This window comes from Euprymna scolopes, chromosome 32, assembly GCF_053919585.1.
Source record: "Euprymna scolopes isolate OS-2025 chromosome 32, ASM5391958v1, whole genome shotgun sequence".
Lineage (NCBI taxonomy): Eukaryota > Metazoa > Mollusca > Cephalopoda > Sepiida > Sepiolidae > Euprymna > Euprymna scolopes.
In genome coordinates this window covers 95,882,265-95,907,866 of record NC_136513.1, presented here as the reverse complement: position 1 = coordinate 95,907,866, position 25,602 = coordinate 95,882,265, and the positions used below count along the sequence as shown (strand labels likewise).

Sequence of the window (25,602 nt, the reverse complement as noted above, 5' to 3'; positions counted from 1 at the left end):
TAATTCATGTTCTGCTATCAAGCAATCAGAAATCAGAATTGCTCCATAAAAATTAAACCTATTTAGCAAATATTCATATTTTTTTTTTTTTTTCATGTCAACATGAGAAGGAACTTTTGCTCTTTGGCTGCAAAATTATAAAGTCCGGAACCTGTACAGAACAGCTGTCTACTGAGAACTCGTCATTTCCAGGAATAACTAACCATCGGAAGCTGTTCTGAAACTAAACATGGCTTCCAACTCAAGAACATTCTCTCTTTCTCTCTCTCTCTCTCTCTCCCTCTCTCTCTCTCTCTGAATATATTTCAACTGTATCTCTACATCTAACTAATCAACATTTTCTTTGGGTTATACCATATTTTTCAACTTTTTCTATATTGAGCCTAAACTTCATTTGAAATATCCTTTTGACCTACACATTTTTTTTTTTTTTACATAGGAGACACCACTTATCAAGGCTTGGAGGCCACTCGAGGATAAGGGTTATAGAGTGTACAGTAGTCAATGGGACAATATTGTAGTAATCGTTAGTAATGGAAATTTGGTAAATTGGATTACTTAAGGGGGAATCAGGAATTTGTTTATGTTGAACTTGAAGACAACCAAATTGGTCAGCTGAGAAGCAGGCAAACAGAAGAGAGTTCCACAGGCGTGCAATTCTAAGAAAGAAGCTTTGTTCATGGAATCTACGTTTTGATTGAGGCACAGATAAAGAGTGGGGAAAATTATTGACAGTGGTTTCAGCTAGACAGGTGTTTGAAAGATTGGCGAGGGGGGACCAGAGATTGGAGCTCAGACGAGCTTTTGGAAATGACGATAAAACAAAGACAGGATCACAACGTCTCTTCTGCGGGAAAGAAATTGCAGGGAAGAGAAAATGGCATCCCTCACTAAGCTACAAAGTCTATTTTGAACTATGTCAAGGCAGGATAAGCTGCTGTCTAGCAGCTCCTGCCCAGACGTGGCAACAATACTCCATCCTTGGACGTATTTGGCTTTTATAGAGATAGAGCATCAGCATTATTATCAGCTTTTATACAAATATACCTTTTCTTATAATTTGTAGCTTTCGATTTCTATTTTTAAAAAAATTACATCTTCAATTACTCACCTGCAATTCCATAAGAAACCAAACGAGCCAAGGGAGTTAAATTGTGTTCTTTCACAGCTTTTTCACTTGCAATAACAACAACGGCAGCTCCGTCACAAATACCCTGGGGTGTCGAAAAAAAAATATATATTCATTCGATTATTTTTTTTTTTACTATTGGGGGTAGGGGGGGGCAGCCTTGCAAGGTCGTAAAATACGCTTAAATATATTTTAATTCATGTAGATTTCGGGTTTATTATTACAGAGTCGATTCTTAATTTTCAAAAGTTTTTAAAAAAAAAGACTTCGGTATCATCAACTAAAATCAAAACTAAAACATCAGCATTCTAGCTGCGTCTTTTACCAATGCAACTATTGAAAGATAGATAAGAAAGATTTAATATTAAACGACTTGAAGAAATTAATGGAATTGGGATATGTGCAGAAAGAAGAAAAATATGTCAGCAAGTTGAAATGAACATTTTGCATTTCAGCTTGCCTACATTTTTCTGTATGTGTTATTCATCCATCCAAACAAAGATTTTACTCATTATAAATCATCCTTGGTGTATGATTATGATTTCCTGTTAATTTCAGTGTTATGTGACCAGTAATTTAAATATTTACAGGTAAACAAACACATACATACATTTGTTTTATTCACGTGCATTCAAAATTTTTTTCATTAAAATTTATTTTTAATTAGTTGCACTTTTATGAATTATAAAAAAAAAAAAAATCTGCAGAAATTTAAATGTAATGTAAATAACAACTCCCCACTTAGGATGCCTCTGATTGAAAGAATCTGATTATTTCAAATGATTATAGTCAAAATTGTCTGCTTTTTATTTTCGGTTTCTGCTCCACATATGGAACAACAGTGACAAGGAAGATATAGTCCCTTCTGATTAATGATTATGTTTCTCTTAATGAGAAACCCCTCTTTTCCCATGTAAAGTATGGCTTAACATAAGAACTGAGTGTACATAGCAGTAGATAATTCTCAGAGAGTGAAAGTGTCTGCCATCTTTTTTTTGGTGGAAAATTTACATTTACAGCAGTTAAATTGGAATAAATGTAATAATATTTGTAAGGAGATGAAAACATGAATTAGGAAGTGATATGGGTGTTTAGTAGAAATTAATAGTATATGAAGGTTTTACTTTGCAGTCTATAATAGCCAAAATAGCAAGAAAAAAAAACGACTTTACTTTATTATAGAGAAGATGATGAAGACTACTCAAATAAACCATCATCTACAGATGAAATGAAGACATTGAGAATGAACCACTTTACACAACACAATAACTAGCAGAAAGAGATGATATATCAAAATAGCAAAGAAAAATACGACTTTACCTTATAGAGAATGAACCACATGCATTTTTGATTAAATATTTAATTTTTTTTTTTACTATTATTTCACCCCAAATAATGTACAGTGCCACTTTTACGTAACGAACCAAATTTACAGGGATAGTTTGTAGGGAGTTAAGCAGCAAGATGTCTGTTCACATTACATTTGAACTTCTGCATGTCAGTATAGTGATGGAAGCAGGAATTCTAAAGTCTAGCAGTTCGAGGGAAGAAACGATTTTAGTAGGCTTTCCAGCATCTAGGGATTTCAACAGTTTAGGGGTGGGATTTTGTTGCTTATTCGCTTAGTAGAGATATTTACGTCGAGGAGGGACAAGGGTTTGGAGTTCGCCTGAGCACTTATTAAAATACTTACAAAATAGGCACATGCAACATTTTTGTCCGTGGGACAAAAGCTGTAGTTTGATTGACAGTGCAAGACCTATTAGGTTGAACAAATGTCACAACTTACCAAGGTCAAAGGCCACTAAAGGATAAGGGATATTGGGTTAGACAGGTAAATGAGGCAACACAGAAATAATTTGTGATGATGGTTTGTGGTTCATACAAAAATTGACTGCTTAAAATGGCAGCTCAGAAAAAATTTGTTTATGTTGGACTTGAAAATGACAATATTATAATCAGAGAGGCAGTTTGAGGAAAGAAACTTTGCTCATGGAAGTTTTGCTTAGTTCTAAGTATCTAGAGGTAGAAACAGAATTTATTGACACAGAAAGGAGAAAGAAGCCACCTTAGTAGAAGTTAGTGTCCTCAATGATGCTGCGTTAAACAGAGTTGAGACGGAAAATATGACAAAATATGAAGTGCTTATGTACGACAAAAAGAAATTGGAATCTTAGGAAGATCTCTATCATTTCAGTAATTATATGAGCAATTGGACTCTTGAAAAAGAACTTCAAAAACTATATGGAAAATATACCCGGTGAACCAAGTTCAAATGAGATTCAAACAATTGCACTTAAAGGAACAGCTTGAATAAATTGATAAGAAAATTGAAAAACAAAACTAAGTAGAGGAGTGCACCCGGAGTGAGATACTTTCTGGAGCGATAGAATGATCCAACCATTTTTCCAACGATTTTAGCAATGGATTTAATGCGAGACTTCCATTTTAGATTTGGAATGAAGGTAGCATACATCTGTTTTTACCTTTTGTTTCCTATAAAATCTGACACAACTTTCAAGGCAACCTGATAGATTAATGTAAATTTTAATCATTCAACTCAATTTGTTAAAGAAACGTGATGCAGATGATCAAAAGCAATAAGTTACAGAATAATGATCCCAAAATCATTTAGGAACTTCAAAGAAGAAAATAAAAATGACATTTAATGGACGAGTTGATGGTTTTTAACTGACCGAAGCATTTCCAGCAGTGACAACCCCTCCCTTTTTGAAAACGGGGGCTAATTTGGCAAGAATTTCACTGCTCGTGTCTCTTGGGTGTTCATCAACATCAAACGTCACAGGACCTGCAAAAAATAAAATAGAAAATTTAATCACCAGAAAAATGTGGGGGGGTGGGGATAAATTTGTGATGCGACCGTGTTTCATATCGAAGTAATGTTATGAGATATAGGATGAATATATGAAAATGAATTTGAATGAAAAAATCTCAGGTATAGATCAATAATAACATTTTTTAATATTGTTACAATTGAAAGAAAAATTCACTTTTATAATGAGGACATTAATTGAAACTGCTGTGCTACGCACGTCCATTAAAATCTGTCCTCTCTAAAAGGAATGCAAGGGACGTAACTCTTCTCAAAATATAAGAATTACTTCCCTTTAGACAACAAAAATGTTTTCCATATTTATTTTGTTTTAGACTAGCGAGGGGTACCCGGCGTTGCCCGGGTGTTTGGATGTGTGTGTGGAAACTCCGAGGGTGGTGGGGTTAAAAAAAAAAAAAGTAAGTATGAGGATCGAACCCGAACCCTTAAGGCAAAGTTGTAAATTAAAGTGTGAAAAAAAAAAAACGTGCGACGTTAACCATTGCCCCACCGCGAGATGCTAACGGAAACACGTTTGAATTTATTTAATTACTTGGATTTGGCAGGTCAAGTTTGACTGCGGGATTTCATTTACTGCTGAACGCCTTTTTTTTTCCCCCAAGATGTTATAGGAAAAAGACTAACCCGCATGCGGCGAGCGACAAATGTTGAATATTTATCTTCCCGAAATCGAGCAAATTAAATAGACAGGCGATCTTCGTTGTTAACTGTGAGATATTACGATTTATATGTGATATAAAAAGTTTTAAAAAGTTGTGAAGCGACCGACCGCTTCTCTGAAAAAAGCCTTTTGTAGACACACAGAAAAAACGAACACACATACAAACATACATTTTCGCTTTTATATTTATAGATGAATCTGTTTTCATTTAAAAGCCAGGAAAATAAGGGGGATAAATTATTATTCCTATTTACTTGTCTCCCCACGAGGGAATAGTTAGACACAAGGTCGGTTTTTAATATGGGGAAAATCCAGCTACCCAAAATGGGTACTCTGGATGGGAATAAAAATAAAATTGTCGCAGTCATAAAGGATTTCTCCTCCAGTGACCGAGGACAAAAAAGATGAAGTGCAGCATTGGGAGAAATACTACATTGTGATCTTGGCCCAAAGGCCAAACGGAAGGATTAATTAAATGAACAAAGTAAAAATTAATTCCCAGAATTTCTCTCCTACAGTTTTTTGATTACTTTTTTCTCAAAAAAGCACAAGATATCTGTAACAAAATAAAAGGCAAGTGTGTAAAAAATAATGTTAAAAATGCTATTTTCCATACAAGGGTGAACATAGGTTAAAGTGGCAAGTGCTCGTCTGAGCTACAATCTATGTTCCCCCCTGGCTTGACTTTCACGAAAAACTCGTCTAGCTGAAAACACTATCGATAATTTCCTCCACTCTTTATCTGTGCCTAAACCTAAACATAGATTCCACAAACAAAGCTACTTTCTTAGAACTGCACGCCTGTGGAACTCTGTTCCATTTTCCTGCTTTCCAAGTGACTACAGTATGTCCGTCTTCAAGTCCAACATGAACAAGCCCTCCCCTTAAGTAATCCAATTTACAAAATTTCCACTACTAACGATTACTACGATATTGTCCCATTGACTACTGTACACTCATTAACCCTTATCCTCGAGTGGCTTCTGGGCCTTGATAAGTGGTGACTCTTTTGTAAAAAAAATAAAAAAATAAAAAATAAAATAAAATAAAGCTAACAGACTGAAGTTATGTCTTAGTTGCAGGATATGACATTATGGGAGGAAGCACATGGCAGAGAAACTCAATTCTGCCTTTTTCAAGCTCCACCATTCCTGTGAAGGTGGGTTGGGAAATTGTAACTTATCTAGATGTACATTTCTGCAAATTGCTGGCAAAAAAAATAAATAAATAAATAAATAAAAGAAAAAAAAAGTAAACTAAACCCCAGAAGCAAACTGTGATGTTATTTGATTATTTCTGTTTTTTTTATTTTTGTTTAGATTTTTTTTTCTTGCTGCTTACCTTTTTTGCCCTTCAATGTGATCGGAACAATTTCTTCTTTAAACCTGCCACCTTCTTGTGCTGAAAATGCATAAAAAGAGAAAGCCTCATTTTATCATTGAAAACAACTTTATTCGGTTGTCTTTGTAAACATGTAAGCAAATAGCGAAATGAAAGAATACATAGAAAGGTTAGAAAGTTCACATGGTGTTAAATAAACGTCTCGTTAGAAGGGAAAAGAAAAGGATGAAAATTCTGCTTGTAAGGAAAGAAAACGTGTCCATATGAGAATGATCTGATATCCTGAACGTTTTTTGTTCTTGAGAAGTGATATTTGATCACCACTTCTTGGATACATAGATGTTGAATATAGTATTGTGTTTAAATCCTCAAAATAATTTTTCATGGTAAATGGCTGATAATCCCTACTTGTTAGTTTTTATATGATGTATAATATAACAACATAATTCTTAGCTGTTACACACACACACACATATATATATACACATACACAACACACACATATATATACACACACACCACACACACACATATATATATACACAACACACACACATATATATATACACAACACACACACACACACATACATATATATACACATACACAACACACTATTATGATTGCAACATATTGTCAAACGAGTGCCACTCCCTCAGACACTAAAAGTCCATAAGCCCAAATGCCTGAGGGAGTATCTATACACAGATGATGTTACAGAGTCTTAGCTTTGTACGACAGCTAAGTCTCTCTCTCGGTTCAAAATGTTGAGATCCAGCAACAAGCAAGAGCAAGATAGCCAGCAACAAATCAAACTGCAGACCAGCTTAATGCGGATACTGGTCTCCCGCTTTATGGTTTTTTTAAATCAGAGATTTGCTTCTCCTAGAAAGGTTGCCTTCACTACGGCTTACGGGAGCCCTCTCCACCCCAACACATATATATATACACACAAATACACACGGTGCTAGTTGGCCGTTGACCCCGAAAAAGGGTTCATTCGCCCATTGAAAGGTCTTGTTTTTAATCCTTCAGACTAGCCGCCCTCCTCACCAAACAACTCTGGTGGGGGAACCAGTTTAGTCGCCGGTGACCCGACCATGAGGCAGGTAGTACTGGGTTACATGGTACCAGTAGCATATGACATGACCTGACCACACCACACACACATATATATACATACACACCACACACACACATATATATATATATACACATAGACACACATATATATATATATACACACATAGACACACACATATATATATATACACATAGACACACACATATATATATATACACATAGACACACATATATATATATATATATATATACACATAGACACACACACATTTTTACCTAAATGCGAGTTGGGAATAATTTCCCCTTTAACCAATTTGGTACCCCCACATGGGGAGCGGTATATATATGTATTATTTTAAAAATATAATTATCCACTGACATGTGTTTCGACTCATCAGAGTGGCTGAATCTAGCGAGATTCGAAATCGGGACCCCAGAGTAATGAGCCTGACCTCTTTACCCGCTGGTCCATCTCGCCGACAGTTAGGATATATCGTGATTTATTTAGATGTTATTTGTTTTTGTTTTTGCGATACGTTTTGAATGAATTCAATTTACGAAAGTGCATTTTTACCTAAATGCGAGTGAGGAATAATTTTCCCTTTATATATATATATATATATATATATATAACTGTATAAAAAGAATACGAAAAGTATAGCAGTTTATAACTTTTCTTTATTCGTTTCCTATTGGTGACGTGCAGGAACACAAAATATTATAATAAAGAAATTAAAAAACCTTTTTTACGTGTACATAATTTTCGACCGATCCTTCAGTCTTCATCAGTGTAGTAAAAGTGATCATATATATATGGCGGAAGGGGGAACAGAGTTATATTATACTGTGATATAGTGTCAATTGCAGCCCCCAAAACTAGCACATAGGTATTGTGTAAGTAGTTCTGCAGGTGCATGTATTATATACTGAGGATTGAACCTTCAACCTGCAGAACTGAATTTTACAAAGTGCGGTTTTTTTTTGTTTTTTTATTCAATTTTCACCCCAAACAAGGCACAGTGCCACTTTGAAGCAGGGGGCTACTATTAGGGACTTAATTAGCAGGGTTTATGAAGGGAGAAGAGTAGAAAGATGTTTGTTAACATTACACTTGAACTTCTGCATATCATTGCAGTTGGGAAAGCAGAATCCCGGAAGGGAGTTCCAAAGACCCGCAGTTCTGGGGAAGAAACTATTGGAGTAAAAGGCTTTCTTGCACCTAGGGATCTCTACTGTAAAGGGATGAGACTTAGTAGCTTGTCGGGTTTGTCAGGGGTAGTTACGTCGGGGAGGTACAAGTGTTTGCAGTTCGTCAGAGCATTCACCATTAAAGTATTTGTAGAACAGGCAGAGGGATGCAACATCCCATCGATGGGACAGAGGTTGAAGCCTAGATGACAGTTCAGGACCTATCAGGTCGGCGACTCTCTTTTGAACCCTGTCCAGGAGCGAGAGACAAGCAGCAGATGCAACACCCAAAAATACAATGGCGGATTTCTATCCAGTCATAGCTGATGGAATGAAAGCATGCTACCTTCATGGATTAAATAAAGCGTTCCATTCGAAATTCCATGCAAATAATCAATCCTCATCTCAAAAAAATCAGAAACGTAAAATTGTGTATAAAAATGTCACCATTAGATAAACCAGGGCTGTAAGGAATGCAAGGGGCGTAACTCTTCTCAAAATATTAAAATTACTTCCCTTTACGTAACAAAAATGTTTTCCATGTATATCTTCTTTTAGATGAATCTGTTTTCATTTAAAAACCAGGAAAATAAAGGGGATAAATTATTATTCCCATTTACTTGCCTCTCTAAATAAACCATGGATGTAAGTTGTCAATCGCAAAAAAAAATTTAAATCGAGATTAATTTCTCAACAAAATTCCCAGGGTTGAATTTTTGTTGGGAAAAAAATAAGGTGTCAATTATTCAAAGACATACCAGCCTTCCATCGTGTCTGTGATCTCAACGCAATTCCATCAACCTCCTCGCGATTCAGATTATATTTCACAGCCAAATTTTCCGCTGTGAGGGCCATTGGCAATTTCACGTGCGCATCAGTTAGACCATGCCAAAGGACATCTTCCAACTAAAATAGAAAAAACAAATTTTTCAAAATAATTTTTTTTTTAATGGTAAAAAAACGAAAAATAAGAAATATTAGTTAATGGTTGCGTTGTAAACATTACAGACATTTATTGATAAAAAGATATTAGATAATTGTTGTGTCACAAACATTACTAACCTTTAAGTCAAATCCCAGGGTGGTACCAAATCGTGCATTCCTGACGGCAAACGGAGCCATACTCATATTCTCTGCACCACCGCAGACAGCAATTTCACTCTCCCCAAGTAAAATTTCCTGGAAAAAAAAAAAAAAAAAAAAAAAATCAACAGAACATATTTAATTGCATTTTTTAAATTCATTAGACGAAGAAAAAAATGCTTCCTCAGGAGGGAGCATTTTTTTCTTAGGAGGAGTATATAATAGTGAAAGAAGTCCATACTAATTAATACAAAATAAATTTGTTACATACAATGTTATATATTAGCACTACCAGATATTACCAAGTGACCGAGGCGATTATTATTATTAACATTGTTATTGAAATGTAGATTTTATTTTGAAAATTCATTCATTTAATTGACAAAGAATAAACACACAAGTGATTGCCATTTACAAAGGCAAAAAAGTCATTGAGAATTAAGGGGGTTAAGGTTAGGGCTAGGGTTAGGGTTATGTACAAATAGAAACTATACAGGGGGAAACAGTGGAGGTCCGACCAGCGTCTGTCCAAGGTCGCCTTGAAGCCCTGTAGTGTGGGCGGGTTTATGACCTCATCGAGTAGCTGGTTCAACAGAGATATTACTCGAACCATGAACGCTACTTAGCGTTGAAGCCTTTAAAACTGTCAAAGGTAGACTTTTTTTCATGTACTCATGGTGCCCGCAATCCAGGACAGGGGTGAGGAACAGGTCCCGGTCTAGGCTGCACCATCCATGAAAGATGTTGTAGGCAAGAATGTGTTCACTTCAAAGCCTCTTGCACACAAGGGAAAATAGTTCATACTAATTAATACAAAATAAATTTGTTACATACAATGTTATATATTAGCACTGCTGGACATTACCAAGTGACCAAGGCCATTATTATTATTAACGTTGTTATCGAAATGTAGATGTTTTTTTGAAAATAAAATATGCACAGAAAATGTTCAATAGCAAAGAGGAATTTGGAAGGATAAAACAATCGTGTTTTGAATTGTAATGGAATTCACTATTGTGGAAGGTAGACCAGTTTGGAATTTTAGGAAACAATAACAAATAGAATTTGGATAAACAAAAATTGGTTTAGAAAAACAAGATTGATGTCAGAGAGAGTTGCACAGCAAAGAAATAGTTTTGATATATATATGTTAGGGAGTCAGAGAGTCAGAGAACAGATCTGTTAGGCAGTTCAAGTCAAGAGTAGCAGTTACAGAATTGGACTGCCCCTGGAACGCCCAGGGAAGCTATCGGGCACAAGAATAGAGAAATACAGATAAGTTTGCAAACTCCAAAAAGGGAATCCAGACAAAATAAAAGGCCTATATATATAGAAACCTATCATTTGTGTCTTAGTGTTGTCTTTCAGAGAAACTAATTTATTTTCAGCATTCACAGAACCAAAAAGGGAGAACAAGGTATGTGTCCATTTTACTGGTGTCCAAACAGACAATGTTTTTCATCCGTAAAAATCTGTCCATGTATGCTATTGTCTGCATATTGAATGACTATTATTTAACATCACACACACACACACACACACACACACACACACAAGTGCAACAAACATTATATAGATGATCATACATATTGACAAGTATACACTCACAAGATACGGACTGTGATACAAACATACATGAATGTAGATGATACGCACGCATACATCAAGAGACACATTTACATATAATGTTACATACAGACATTATATATATACACGCACAAGTATATGACATTAGATTGATTTGGTCCTCATTTATATACACTTGTTATATACACACACTATATAACAACAATATGTAATTAATACAAATAAATTTGTCACATAGAGGTGTATATCTGTAGATGTAGGGATAACGGGTGTATATACAGCTGTCAAGAAATAAACATGTATGTATGAAAGACAGCTTTGCTGTGTGTTTTCAGTTCATGTGTGTGTATAGCTGTGTTTCAAAACTCTTTAGGGTTTCATGTTGACAAATTGAGCGTCTGTAGCTTGGACAGGGAGAGATGGGGACATGGCAGTGATAGGCTGATTCGTAGTGTGTGTCTCACTCGCATCTCTCTCCGTATTTGTGTCTCAACTCTTTTCATTAAACACATACCTTTGATTCAATTGTTCCCTTGTTTAGCATTGACATCTTACATCAAAGGTCAGAATCTGGGTTGCTTATTCCACTTTTTTTTGGGTCATACTAATGAGGATTTTTGTTACTTCAATTCTCATTCTTGTTTATTCTAGCGTTGCCCGATCTCATTATTTAACAAAATGATTGGACTATTAAAATAGTTTCCAACACCCTTGATGAGGTTTTTTTTTTACAAAGGAATCACCACTTATCAAGGCCCAGAGGCTACTTGAGGATAACGGTTAATAAGTATACAGTGGTCAGTGGGACAGTGACATAGTAAATTGTTAGTGTGGAAATTTGGTAAATTGGATTACGTAAGAGAAACGGCTCATCAAGAACTTGCTTATGTTGGACTTGAAGACGACCATATTATCGTCAGTCAGAAAGCAGATAAATGGAAGAGAGTTCCACAGGTGTGCAGTTCTAAGAAAGAAGCTTTGTTCTTGAAATCTACATTTAGGTTTAGGCATAATAAAGAGTGGGGGAATTATTGATAGTGTTTTCAGAAAGACGAGTGTTTCTCGTGAAAGTTTGACGAGGGGGGACCATAGATTGGAGCTCAGATGAAAATAACGATAAAGCAGAGACATGCTCGCAATATCTCTTCTGTGAGAAAGAGATTGCAGGGAAGAGAAGTCTATTTTGAAGTCTGTCAAGGCAGGTTAAGTTCTTTTCTAGCAGCTCCTGCCCAGATGTGGCAACAGTAATCCATCCTTGGACGTACCTGGCTCTTATATAGATAGAGAATTGCATCAGCAGTGAGATATCTACTGGATCGATAGAAGGATCCCACCATTTTCCCAGCAACTTTGGCAACAGATTTGATGTACGTGTTCCATTTCATATCAGGAGTAATGATCAAGCCCAGGAGCTTGTCAAAAATTGGAGCCTCCCAAGACGAGAGCCATTCATCTCAATTGATGCCAGATGGGGATCAGAGTGTTGATTATGTAAAGACAAAAGCTTGGTTTTAGATACATTAAAAGTAACCAGCCACCTCTTTCCCCATTGTACCACATGGTCAAGATTAGAAGAGAGAATCAGAGAGAACTTAGTCGTTTAGAGTCTTTGATGTACTACCATAGATGGTAGTGCCGTCAGCATAAATATCTACGAATGATCTAAGGATATGATTTGAAAGATCATTGATGTAGATTAGGAAGAGAGTTGGGCCCAGGATGGAACCCTGAGGGACTCCAGCATTAATACTGTGAACTTCTGATTTCTGCCCATCAACCACTACTCTTATGAACCTATCAGAGAGAAATGATTTAATAATCGAGAAGACATTTCCAGCTATACCGTAACTGGAGATCTTGTGAAGTATACCTTTATGCCATACTCTATCAAAGGCCTTTGATATGTCAAGAGCAACTGCCCTAGAAAGGAAGCCTCCGTAAAGAGATTCACTTTGGGGAGGGGAAAATCCAGCATTCACATACATCTTTATTTTCTTTTTTTTTTCATGGAAATTGCTCCAAACAAGGCATACGACTTCAAGTATTGATAAGAATTGGATGAGGATGAGGACTAAAGAACAAAATAAGGGAAGCAAAAGTCATGAAGCTGCTAAAAGTAACCCCAACACCCTAACCCTAACCCTAACCCAACACCCTAACCCTAACTCTCCTGAAGTTTCATGTTGAACATGCGCTTGACAAAAGGTCATTTCTAAAATTTTCAAGAAGCCAAGGAAGTTTTGACAAACTTGGTCAACATCAGAAATATTTTTCAAAAGTGTTAGAATTTTAAATGACCTTTCCACCTTATTCTGCCCTCTCCCTTATATCACGTGTTTTTTTTTTCTAACCTGCGTTTATAAATCCAAAAAGATTCTAATGCAAAGAACTCGAAAAGTTCAAAAACAAAGTTTACCTGAGCGCCATTGATGATGGATTGAAATCCAGAACCACACAAGCGATTAACTGTGAGAGCAGGAACCGGAACAGGAACGCCAATTCGCAACCCAACATGACGAGCAATGTAAGCAGCATCTTGTGCACTCTGGAGAAGAAAAACATTTTTATACAAAAACAAAAATTTTTTATCATGTTCAATAATATTTATCTCACCTGTCTGTTTAAATGTATGTATGTATGTATGCATGTATGTATGTCAGGTCATGTCATGTGCTACTGGTACCATGTAACCCAGTACTACCTGCCTCATGGTCGGGTCACCGGCGACTAAACTGGTTCCCCCACCAGACTTGTTTGGTGAGGAGGGCGGCTAGTCTCCCTGAAGGATTAAAAACAAGACCTTCCAAAGGGCGAATGAACTCTTTCTCTGGGTCAACGGCCAACTAGCACCGTGTATATTTGTGTGTGTGTATATGTGTATTGGGGTAGAGAGGGCTCCCGTAAGCAGTGGTGAAGGCAACCTTTCTAGGAGAAGCAAATCTCTGATTTAAAAAACCATAAAGCGGAAGACCATTACCCGCATTAAGCTGGTCTGCAGTTTAATTTGTTGCTGGCTATCTTGCTATGCTTGTTGCTGGATCTCAACATTTTGAACCGAGAGAGAGACTTAGCTGTCGTACAAAGCTAAGACTCTGTAACATCATCTGTGTATAGATACTCCCTCAGGCATTTGGGCTCATGGATTTTAAATGTCTGAGGGATTGGCACTCGTCTGACAAGACGTTGCAATCATCATGTATGTATGTATCTTACATGGTACCAGTAGCATATGACATGACCTGACAACCCAATACTACCTGCTCATGGTCGGGTCACCGGCAACTAAACTGGTTCCCCCACCAGACTTGTATAAAGCTAAGATTTTGTAACATCATCTGTGTATAAATACTCCCTCAGGCATTTGTCTATTATCCTGTGGCGATGGAAGTCATTTTTGGGCTCATGGACTTTAAATGTCTGAGGGAGTGGCACTCGTCTGACAAGACGTTGCAATCATTATGTATGTATGTATGTTTGTATGTCTACCTAAAACTTTCGATAGAAGCGACAGATTTTTACGAGATAGGTATCCTTTTGAAGCTCAACCCTTCAGACAACAAATATCAAAAAATTAGCCAAAAACATTAATTCCTTCACCCTCAACTGGGCATTTTTCTACAAGGAGGGATCGCTTTTTTTGCTGATATTTTTGAAAGTTATCCTCTCTTTTAGATTGACTAGCCTTAATTTAAACCCACGGAGTCTTGCTAATAAATACATATTTGAAGATATTAAAAATTTACCAAAAAGAGGATTCGGTATCAAATAATACAAAAAGGTTTATATGGCAGAAGAAAATTAACTAAAAAATATACGTAATAAGTAAGGAGTAATATAAAGCGGATATGTAACGCACCTGAATGACATTCCCAACAATAACAGAGGTCACGGCTTCTGGTTTCACATTGGCCGATTCCAAGGCTGCCTTTGCTGCCAGTTCTGTCAAATCCGTGCAAGTCATAGACTTTAATTTTCCACCATATGTACCAAACGCTGTCCGTTTGGCAGCAACAATAAACACATTTTGAACAGCTGTAAAGAAAATAAAAATGTAAACAAAAATCAAAAACAATTTGTGAAACTTACCCACAAAAATTAACATATACAATCCAATATTTTGTAATCATGATCAAATTTATGGGTTACTAGCAGTTCAGCCTGACTTTGCTTGGGCCCTATGCACTGTTCATAACTTTATGTGCATATGTATATATATATTAAAATGTTTAACTCATGTCCAGGTAACCTACATCTAAAATTTTAAGTGTTTACACCCAAAATCAGCGGAGGAATTTAGTAGAGGCTGTAAAGGTCAACTCTTTCAACTTTGACCTCTTGGCAGCTGAATTTTCGCCCAAAAACTGAATAAAAAACTTTCTGCATGTCTGGATACCCTTTATGTAAAATTTCAAATGTTTAGACCCAAAATTCGCTGAATAGTTTGCTAGACACAGCAAATGTAAAATCTTATGAACTTTGACCCCTTGGCAGTCAAATTTTCAGCCAAAAATCAATTAAAAAGCTTGCCTTATGTCTAAATACACTTTATGTAAAATTTCAAATGGTTAGACTAAAAATTGTCTGAGTAATTCGGTAGAGACCGCAGAGGTCAAATTTTTTTTAACTTTGACCCCAATTAACATTTATTGTTTTGGGCCCAAATCAAATTAAAAAGTTTGATCCATGTCTAAGGAACCTACATCTAAAATTTTAAGTGTTTAAACCCAAAATTGAGGGAGGAGCCGGGTAGAGTTTTCAAAGCTCAAATCATTGAACTTTGATCCCTTCAGGTCTTTTTGCTACAATTCGCTGTTGCATAAAAAAAAGGGTATTCATATTCTGTCCGTGAAAATGCTGAAAAGAATCATCTTTATGGGTGTTTCTGACTTTTCAACTGCCAGACACGCACACAAACCCACACAGACACACACACACACATAACTACTGTAGCATAATAAACTACAGGAACTTATATCTAAAATTTTAAGTGTTTAGACCCAAAATTGTCGAAGGAGTTTGGTAGAGTTCTCAAAAGTCAAATCGTTGAACTTTGACCTCTTAACAGCCAAATTTTTGGCCAAAAATGGATTACAAAAATTTTCCCAAATCTCAGTGCCCTGTATATCAAATTTCGAGTCTGTAGACTGAAAATTGGCAGAGTTATTGCATAGGGAAATGTACACAGACACACACACTTTCATATATATATATATATATATATATATATATATATATTCACACAATATTAGAAACATTAAAAGTTCAAAGTCTACATTTTTCTTATTGTTCTGCACCAAGCAGCTTTCATGCACTGTTAAAGGCATTCAAAACATGTGCAATAAGTTCAAAGGTCAGAAAAATATTTTACTTTGACCTCCTCATAAAATATTGTAATTCGTCCCAGTTTTTGTTTTGTTTTTTTTTCTGTTGAGAAAAAAAAACAAAAAAAAAACAATGAAACGCAATCAAATGTTACTTAGAAACAAAATTGCCTTTAAAATTTATCAATCATTTGTTTTTCTTATCTTTTTGGGTTAATCTCAAAATGTTGATCTTCGACCTCTGCAAAAGTTGTTGCCTCAAACCAATGATACCCCAACACATTTGTACGAAAAAGATTTGGATTTTAAATTTCTATTGAAATATTACTTTTGGTTAAAAGGAAAATGTAGTATCTGTTCTGATACTATATTTTGCCAGTATCAAGATACAAGTATATTTATTGAGGGGGGGGGGATAACTCTGAGTGTAACAGAGTTACTTGCCCTTCTCGTCTGCTCAGTTTGTCCTATTTATTTATTTATTACTAGCATTTCAGCCCGGCGTTGCCCGGGTGTTTAGAGGTATATGTTGAGCAACAACAAAAAAAAAAAGCGGCCAATTTCTTTAAGTTTAATCCCTATTATAACCCTTAACATTTCTTGTTTTGGGCTCAAATCAAGTTATTAAGTTAGATCCATGCCCAAGGAACCCATATCTAAAATTTTAAGTGTTTAGACCCAAAATTGTCGAAGGAGTTTGGTAGAGTTCTCAAAAGTCAAATCATTGAACTTTGACCTCTTAACAGCCAAATTTTTGGCCAAAAATGGATTACAAAGATTTTCCCAAATCTCAGTGCCCTGTATATCAAATTTCGAGTCTGTAGACTGAAAATTGGCAGAGTTATTGCATAGGGAAATGTACAGAGACACACACACTTTCATATATACATAGATTTTTTATTTTCCACCAGACTATCCATTCATGTGTAATCACCTTTTTCTTCACTATATTCCCTCTGCTTCACTTTTTTTTGTTTTCAAGTAAGATCTTTGACTTACTTGTTTCATCAAATACTTCTGCATGCAAAATCCGATCCCGCATTTTGCTAATTCCTACCCTCTGATGAGAAGGAAAGTATTTCTTCGAAACTCTGCGGATTAAGGACTATCCATTTATCTAGTGTTTCTTTTTCAGATTAAATATGTTTTTAACTCATTTCAAAGTGTTTTTTAACATATTTTATTAACTGTTTGCTCATGTTATAAGCTTTCCTATTTGGTTTTATCAAGCTTTTACATCTGGCTGAGATAATTTTATAAATATTAATTCTTTAATATTTATAATATACTTTAATTTTACCATCTTGGATCATTTTGGTAAATTTAATTGTAATTTTTATTTTATATAGATAGATAGATTTATTTATTAGTGTATTAGTTCATATTTGTTTTGTAGGTTCTTCTTTGTTATAATAGCTAAATTCGAAATCAAAATAATGAATTTCAAGTAAAACCAATGATATCTACTTAATTGTACAGTCACAGTAATGAAAATATCCAAAAATTATGAAAAACGATAAGGTAGAAAATAGTTTTAAGTAGAGATAAAAGAAAAGTAAACAGGAATGCCTTTCCTAAAGGTTTTATCAACTTAAAAGTATAAACGTGTTTTGGAGAAATCAATATGGCGGAATCCTTAATTCCAGCCAAGGGGAATAACTACGATCCTTTATTTCCGGAAAAGTCAAAGCAATTTATTCTAACATTTTGGATATTAAAAGTTAAAATTAGTCGAAAATAAACTTTTTCGGTTGAATAAGCATTTTTAGGCTTAAAAAATTCATTATTTGTTTTGTTTATTTTAATGGAAATTACTCCAGACAAGGTATGAAGCCACTTAATGTAATGAACTAAGAGGAACGATAAACGATTATTGCAAAGATAGGAGATGCCTATTAACCTTAGTTTTGAAAGAACTAAGGCTTTAGGTTGGAGGAAAACAGTCAGCAGGAAGAGAGTTCAAAAGCTTCTGGTTCTTGAGAAGAAGCGACAGAAATAGGAAGTTGTATTACAATAAGGTATTGAAACAGTGAATTGATGAAGATGCCCTTTTCTCTTCCCTGCAACCTCTTTCCCACAGAAGAGGTGTTGCAAACCTGTCTCTGTTTTATCGTTATTTTCATGGCAAGTGCTCGTCTGAGCTCCAATCTATGGTACCCCTCACTGAACTTTCACAAAAAATACTCGTCTAGTTGAAACCACTGTCAATAATTCCCCCCACTCTTTATCTGTGCCTAAACCTAAACGTAGATTCCATGAACAAAGTTTCTTTCTTAGAACTGCACGCCTGTGGAACTCTCTTCTGTTTTCCAGCTGACTACAATTTGGTAGTCTTCAAGTCCAACGTAAACAAATTCTCGATGAACTGTCCCCTTAAGTAATCCAATTTACAAAATTTCTACTACTAATGATTATTACAATATTATCCCATTGTCTACTATACACTCAATAACACTTATCCTCGAGTGGCCTCCGGGCCTTGATAAGTTGTGATTGCTACATAAAAAAAAATTTTTTTAAATAAAAGTAGAACACCAGACCAACAAATCAAACAAACTTGAACAAAGGAAGCAGGAAATAGATCAAACATTTCCAAAGAACACATGTCATAATAGTATTGATAAAAAAAATGAAACCAGATTTGCTTTTTTTAAGCATGAAAAATGGAAATAAAACAAATTAATAAATGAGAGGTGGCGGTGATGAGGTGGATAGGGATGTGCATTGACAACCATAAAGTGTCAAGTTTGAATCCGGACAATTCTACAGAACCACTTTTACTTTAGATGTTGGCAACCTTCACATGGTGCTTCTTATAAGTACCTGGTCCTAGAAGAAACTAAGGTGCTTTTTTTTGTTACTTTGGTGACCTTTTAAACTAATGCATTTCAGATGAAAACATTACGTACTTACATGTGATGGCGAAATTAGTATAAATTAAAAAAATTACGAAAAATGGTTCAGTAGTGTTGCAATATTTTGGACATATAATGGGGTATGATTCCACACAGTAGACGATTCTATTTATAAACGATGCTGCCAGGAACTGACGAATCGAATTAATTCACGTTCTGCTACCAACCAATCAGAAACCAGAATTGCTCCATAAATATTAAACCTTTTCCGTAGCAATTTCACATGTTTTTTTGTCCATCTCAACACGGTAAGAATATTTTGCTCTGTGGAACTGTCTACTGCAAACAAGTCACCTCTCAGGACTTGTGTGTAACAGCAAACTATCGGAAACTGTTCTGTTTACTGCAAACCAGTCACCTCTCAAAACTTGTTTAGAACAACGAATCATCGGAAACTGTTCTGAAACTAAACATGGCTTATACTTCTAGAGGTAGAAAAATAATTACAAATAAAAATAGAATTCATCAAATTATCGAGTTTTATCGTATCATTTTAATGCGGAAGAGTTGTGCAACCAATTCTGTATGCGAAACCCTTAACTTAAACTGACAAATTAAGTGTCTGCCATTTTTAAAATCACAAAATTCCAGAGCATGATTGTAGCTGATTTTTTGTTTAAAATTAGTGATGGAACGATTCCAAAATTTTTCTTGATTTTGATACAATTACCAATTCCGATTCTTTTAAAATCAGTAAATATTTATTGATAGCGTTGTTTTCCTTTGAATCATCATGAAAACCCATCGGATATATTTAGTGAACATAAAAATACACTTTCGTGTGAGTGATTCATACATTTTAATTTTGTTTGCGGGCCTATCCTTGTTTTATCGTTATTTCCATGACAGGTGCTCGTCTGAACTCCAATCTCTGGTCCCCCTCGCCAATCTTTCACGAAAAACATCCGTCTAGCTGAATCAACTGTGAAAAATTTCCCCCACTCTTTATCTGTGCCTAAATCAAAACATGGATTCCATGAACAAAGCTTCTTTCTTAGAACTGCACACCTGTGGAACCCTGTTCCGTTTGCCTGCTTCCCACCTGACTACAACTTGGATGTCTTCAAGTCCAACGTTAACAAATTCCTAATGAATCGCTCCCTTAAGTAAACACTTCATCAAATCTCCACACTAACGTACTGTACTTGCAATAACCCTTATCCCTGAGTGGCTTCCGGGCCTTGAGAAGTTGTGACCACCATGTAAAAAAAAAAAAAAAAAAAAAAAAAGCTTAAAACCAATACACATTTACCATTTTATCTTTAGTAGCAGTATTTTTTTTTTTTTTTTACAAAGGAGTCACCACTTATCAAGGCCCAGAGGCCACTCGAGGATAAAGGTTAATAAGTGTACAGTGGCCAATGGGACAGTGACGTGGTAATTGTTAGTAGTGGAAATTTGGTAAATTGGATTACGTAAGGGGAATGGCTCATCAAGAACTTGTTTACGTTGGGACTTTAAGACGACCATATTATAGTCAGCCGGAAAACAGGCAAATGGAAGAGAGTTCTACTGGTGTGCAGTTCTAAGAAAAAAAGCTTTGTTTTTGTTCATGGAATGTACATTTAGGTTTAAACACGTATAAAGAGTGAGGGAAATTATTCATAATGGTTTCAGTTAGACGAGTGTTTCTTGTGAAAGTTTGACGAGCACTTGCCATGAAAATAACGATAAAGCAGAGACAGGCTTGCATCGTCTCTTCCGTGAGAAAGAGGTCGCAGGGAAGAGAAAAGGAGTAATGGAAAATTAAGTTTTAAACAAAAACAAACCAAATAATAAACAACTACAAGAATCGTTTTTGGCATCAGAAAGTAGGCACAATTTTCTCTGATTCCGATACTTTAAAAAGTTCTGATTTTCTTGATCCCACTTTCGATTAATCATTCCAATACTATTTAAAATACATTTGACAAATCTACTAGACATTTTTTGTAATTTGGGGAATTTATACTCATTTTGCCATCACATGTAAGTACGTAAACAAGCATTGAAACCAACAAAGTTGTTAAAAAGTTGTATAAAAAAGTGCACGAAACAATCTTTAGCACTTTGGTGTCTGGATAAAAACACTGGTCCCCATCAACTCACAGGGTTGGCATAAGGTCAATAAAATGATTTTTTTACTGTGCAATAATTTTATCAGATTGAAAAAAAATTCACTAATGTCGATCCACTGCTAGGAATTTGAAATAGAGGTATGTGAGCTAGAAAAAAAATGTTTTAAGCGGTTATGATTTAAAAAATATATATTTACTAATGGAGGTATTCGGCATTGCCCGGGTGTGTTGAGGTGCGGGTAGTAAGAATATTGAGCAAGGGTGAGGCGTAAAAAAAGAGCATGGAAAAATAAAAGAAGAGATAAAAACAGGAAAATAAAGAAGATGCGAACAAAAAATCACATGAATAACCCTGTTCATATGTGAAAACTTACAACAACAAAAAAAGATCAATCCGCTACCTGGCCGTGAACGTGAAAGCCGGAGTTTATGACAGAGCCTCAATATCCACTGCTTCATGACGACATCATCAAAATAACCTTTTGTTTTTTATCTATTTAAACCAATTCAAGAAAGAATGCTAGATGCACGTGCGTGTTTGCCGAAGTCGGTTAAAAAGGAACGATTTTTTGCAACTCCCCCTTCTTTTAAACGATCATATCCATATAAAATGATTGACTATTTTTTCTAATTTTCACATATTATTCGACCGAGACATTGCTCTTTCAGATGGTACTAGTTTAGACCCAATCCGATGCCACTGCGAAAAGTTTTTGGCAGACATACAAACACACACATACATTTAACCTTGTTTAAATGCAAAAGCTTACCGAAATAAACATTTTCAAAAATATGTTAAAAATAAAAAACGAAACGTCCACCATAAGGTGGAATCAAACACAAAACTAATAGTTCTGAGACAACCCTCTAATCTATTTGGCCGCAGCAAAAGTCACACCATGACGTTGCAAATTCACGCACTTAATATATCCGAGAGCTGAAGCACACACACAGATGTTAAAATCGTTTACAAAGAAACAATTTTACATGAACCCCTTATCAGATTCTGCGGTCGTGACGGTAGAAAAAATGAAAATTTTGTTCTCAATTTAACCTATGATGTGTTCAAGTTCCTGTCCTTTAAGTCAGTACTAAAACCATACTTACCCAATTTGGATTTTGAAAGTTTTAGCGAGACATACAAACATGATGATTGCAACGTCTTGTCAGACGAGTGCCACTCCCTCAGACACTTAGTCCATGAGCCCAAATGCCTGAGGGAGTATCTATACAAAGATGATGTTACAGAGTCTTAGCTTTGTACAACAGCTAAGTCTCTCTCTCTCGGTTCAAAATGTTGAGATCCAGCAACAAGCAAGAGCAAGATAGCCAGCAACAAATTAAACTGCAGACCAGCTTAATGCGGGTACTGGTCTCCCGCTTGATGGTTTTTTAAATCAGAGATTTGCTTCTCCTAGAAAGGTTTCCTTCACCACGGCTTACGGGAGCCCTCTCCACCCCAACACATATATACATACACACAAATATACACCATGCTAGTTACCCGTTGACCCCGAAAAAGGGTTCATTCGCCCTTTGAAAGGTTTTGTTTTTAATCCTTCAGGGAGACTAACCGCCCTCCTCACCAAACAAGTCTGGTGGGGGAACCAGTTTAGTCGCCGGTGACCCGACCATGAGGCAGGTAGTACTGGATTACATGGTACCAGTAGCATATGACATGACCTGACCACAATACATACATACATACATACATACATACATACATACATACATACATACTAACAGACATCTCTCCTTTGTATAACAGAAAAAGAAGAAAGATGCCAGTGCTTGTAGCAGTGTCAGAAATTTCGTGAAAACTATTGAATAATTCCACCCGCTATCTTTCGAAGCTTATAACTCCTTGAAAAATGTAATTCAAGCCCTAATTTTTTTTTTTCAATTAAAGGAGCAAGGACCAAGGTTTCGTTAAAAAAAAAAAAAAAAAAAAAAAAAAAACAACGTGTTTTTTTTTTTTAAATGGTTTTAAACTTCGGATTTACAAGTAAATTTCTAAAAAAAACAGTACTTTTTTTTTGTTTTAAATTTGAATATATTATTTATTGATCTTTTCTCTTCAATTTGTGATATATAAAACTTTGGTACATAAATTAATTATTTACTTTTTAATAGACATTTGAAAATGGGAGGGCGTGAATTTAAGAAAAACGTTTGTCTAAAATATTATATTCGGTTTATTGAAAGAGCATAAAATTTCGGGTTTGTATTACTGTACACATAGATTCGAAAAAGTTGTCAAAAAATGTATGTTACAAACCCGAAACTTATTTATAGCTAAAAATATTTTTTACATAAAAGTCGGTAAAATTGCATTTTTCGTGGATATTTTAAAGTAGACCGTGAAGGCCGAGACAGGGAACATAACTCAGAAAGCATATTTTAGATCACACCGTAATGACGTTCAACCAAACAAGTGTAGCCGGGTAGCCCGATATGGAAAGATACAATAGTTGTTCTGCTCGTTGACTTTTGATAATTTTTGCATGTATTACTATTTTCGACATAATAATTCAGTAAGTAATATTGTTTTTCTTAAAAAAAAAATTTTTTTAAACATGTTAAAAATCGACCTGTCGTTTCTCTCTCTTACAAGCACCGTTTCAATGAAAACTAACTTATTGTTTTCATGTAATTCCTTAAACTAAATCGTGTTTTATCGGAATTCATTTTAACTCTAAATAATTTACGTGACTGAAATGGGAAATAACCCAAAACAATTTTTTGTGTTTGCTGAGATGGAGTCGACAGATCGATTTTTTTATATAATATGTCGCTTAAAAAAAAAAAACAATATTACATACTTAATCGTCGTGTCGAAAACAGTAATATGTTAAAATATTGCAAAAATTCATCGAGTAGAAAGTTATTTACAGTTAAAAGTAATTTTTACGGAAGATTGGGTAAAAATTTTAGATGTTTTAAAGTAGACGATGAAGAGTTCACAAACAGGGGACATAACTCGGAACGCATATTTTACATTACATTGACGACTAAGATAGCGACACTTTTTTTTTTTTTTTTTTTTTACTAAAAACACAGTTGTTCTATTCTATGAATTTTCGTAATTTTTGGATATATTACTATTTTCGGTATGACAATTAAGTACGTGATATTGTTTTTGCTTAAAACGACATATTTCAAAAATCAATACGTCGATCACGATCATCGACTCTATCTTAACAAGCACCTGTTTTTTTTTGGGGGGGGGGTTCAACAACATAAATAAAAGTAAAAAAAAAATTTGTAAAACGTTTTTGTTGTTTGTTTTTTTGTAAAAAAAGGTTGGTGTTTTTTTTTCAACGAAACAATAAATATAAACAAATAAAAAAAAGGAATTGATTATTTACCTTTAGCTAAAACCATTATTGTTATTTAAAGCAAATGACTGCAGAAGACACGACAACCTTGTTTCGTCTCTCACGTCAAGATCGAAAGGAAGAGATCAGTAAAGTCCATTGCCGATAATATACAACTGCCAATAACTACGGAACACCATTCGGGCTATAATAAACCGTTTTTATTTCTGTTCTCAAACTATTATCTGATTAAGCCGAATTATCCACATTTTGCCGATAAGGAAAAACAGATGCTTATGTAGAATTGGTGATCGTTTAAACCAATGCATTTTATGTGAAAACATTATTACGTACTTACGTGTCATGTCGAAATTAGTAACAATTCCAAAAATTACGAAAAATGATCCAGTAGAAAAATAATTACAAATAAAAATAAAATTTATTAATTTATCGAGTTTTATCGTGTTTTAATGTGGACTAGTTCCTATTTACTTGCCTCCCCACGAGGACAGAGTTAGACAAAAAGTCGGTTTTTAATGTGGGTAAGATCTAGCTTCCCTTGTCGGTTTTTAATGTGGGTAAGATCTAGCTTCCCTTGTTAAGGGTCGGCCATTTTTAAACACAAAACCTCAGAATGTAATTATGGATGTTTTTTGTTAAAAAAAAACATCTCGTACATCTACTTCTACTGATGAATTATTTTTCGTAATTTTTGGAATTTATACTAATTTCGACATGACACGTAAGTATGTAATAATGGTTTCACCTGAAATGCGTTGGTTTAAAAGATCATCAGTCCTCACACAAGAAGTACCAATTTTTTTTTTTTTTTTTTTACTTCACAGTATTTTTAAGGAAGTCGACCCATATCGACCCGAATTTTCTGATTACAATTCACGGAACAGACTAGAAATGGTCGAGCCGTTGCCGAACAGTCAGTTATTACCGACATTAAATGAAACAACTTACGCCCCCCCCTCCTCTCGTGTTTCTTAAAATCAATAAAGTGAATCAACTTTATTTATTATTATTATTATTATTATTATTATTATTATTGGCTCACAA

The 25,602-nt window shown here is 35.1% G+C and overlaps 1 protein-coding gene across 1 annotated transcript in view; it reads right to left on the bottom strand.

Annotated features, from left to right (window-relative positions):
- Positions 1-24,742, bottom strand: part of LOC145256512 (3-ketoacyl-CoA thiolase, mitochondrial-like) — a 33,266-nt gene extending 8,524 nt beyond the window's left edge. Inside the window, exons 1-8 of the mRNA XM_080115491.1 lie at positions 24,589-24,742; positions 14,784-14,959; positions 13,344-13,472; positions 9,320-9,436; positions 9,016-9,163; positions 5,986-6,045; positions 3,826-3,938; positions 1,112-1,214 (exon numbers count right to left, since the gene is read on the bottom strand). Coding sequence (XP_079971617.1) covers positions 1,112-1,214; positions 3,826-3,938; positions 5,986-6,045; positions 9,016-9,163; positions 9,320-9,436; positions 13,344-13,472; positions 14,784-14,959; positions 24,589-24,604 — 862 coding nt within the window. The 5' untranslated portion in view covers positions 24,605-24,742. The remainder of the gene's footprint in view (positions 1-1,111; positions 1,215-3,825; positions 3,939-5,985; positions 6,046-9,015; positions 9,164-9,319; positions 9,437-13,343; positions 13,473-14,783; positions 14,960-24,588) is intronic.
- Positions 24,743-25,602: the final 860 nt, after the last annotated feature.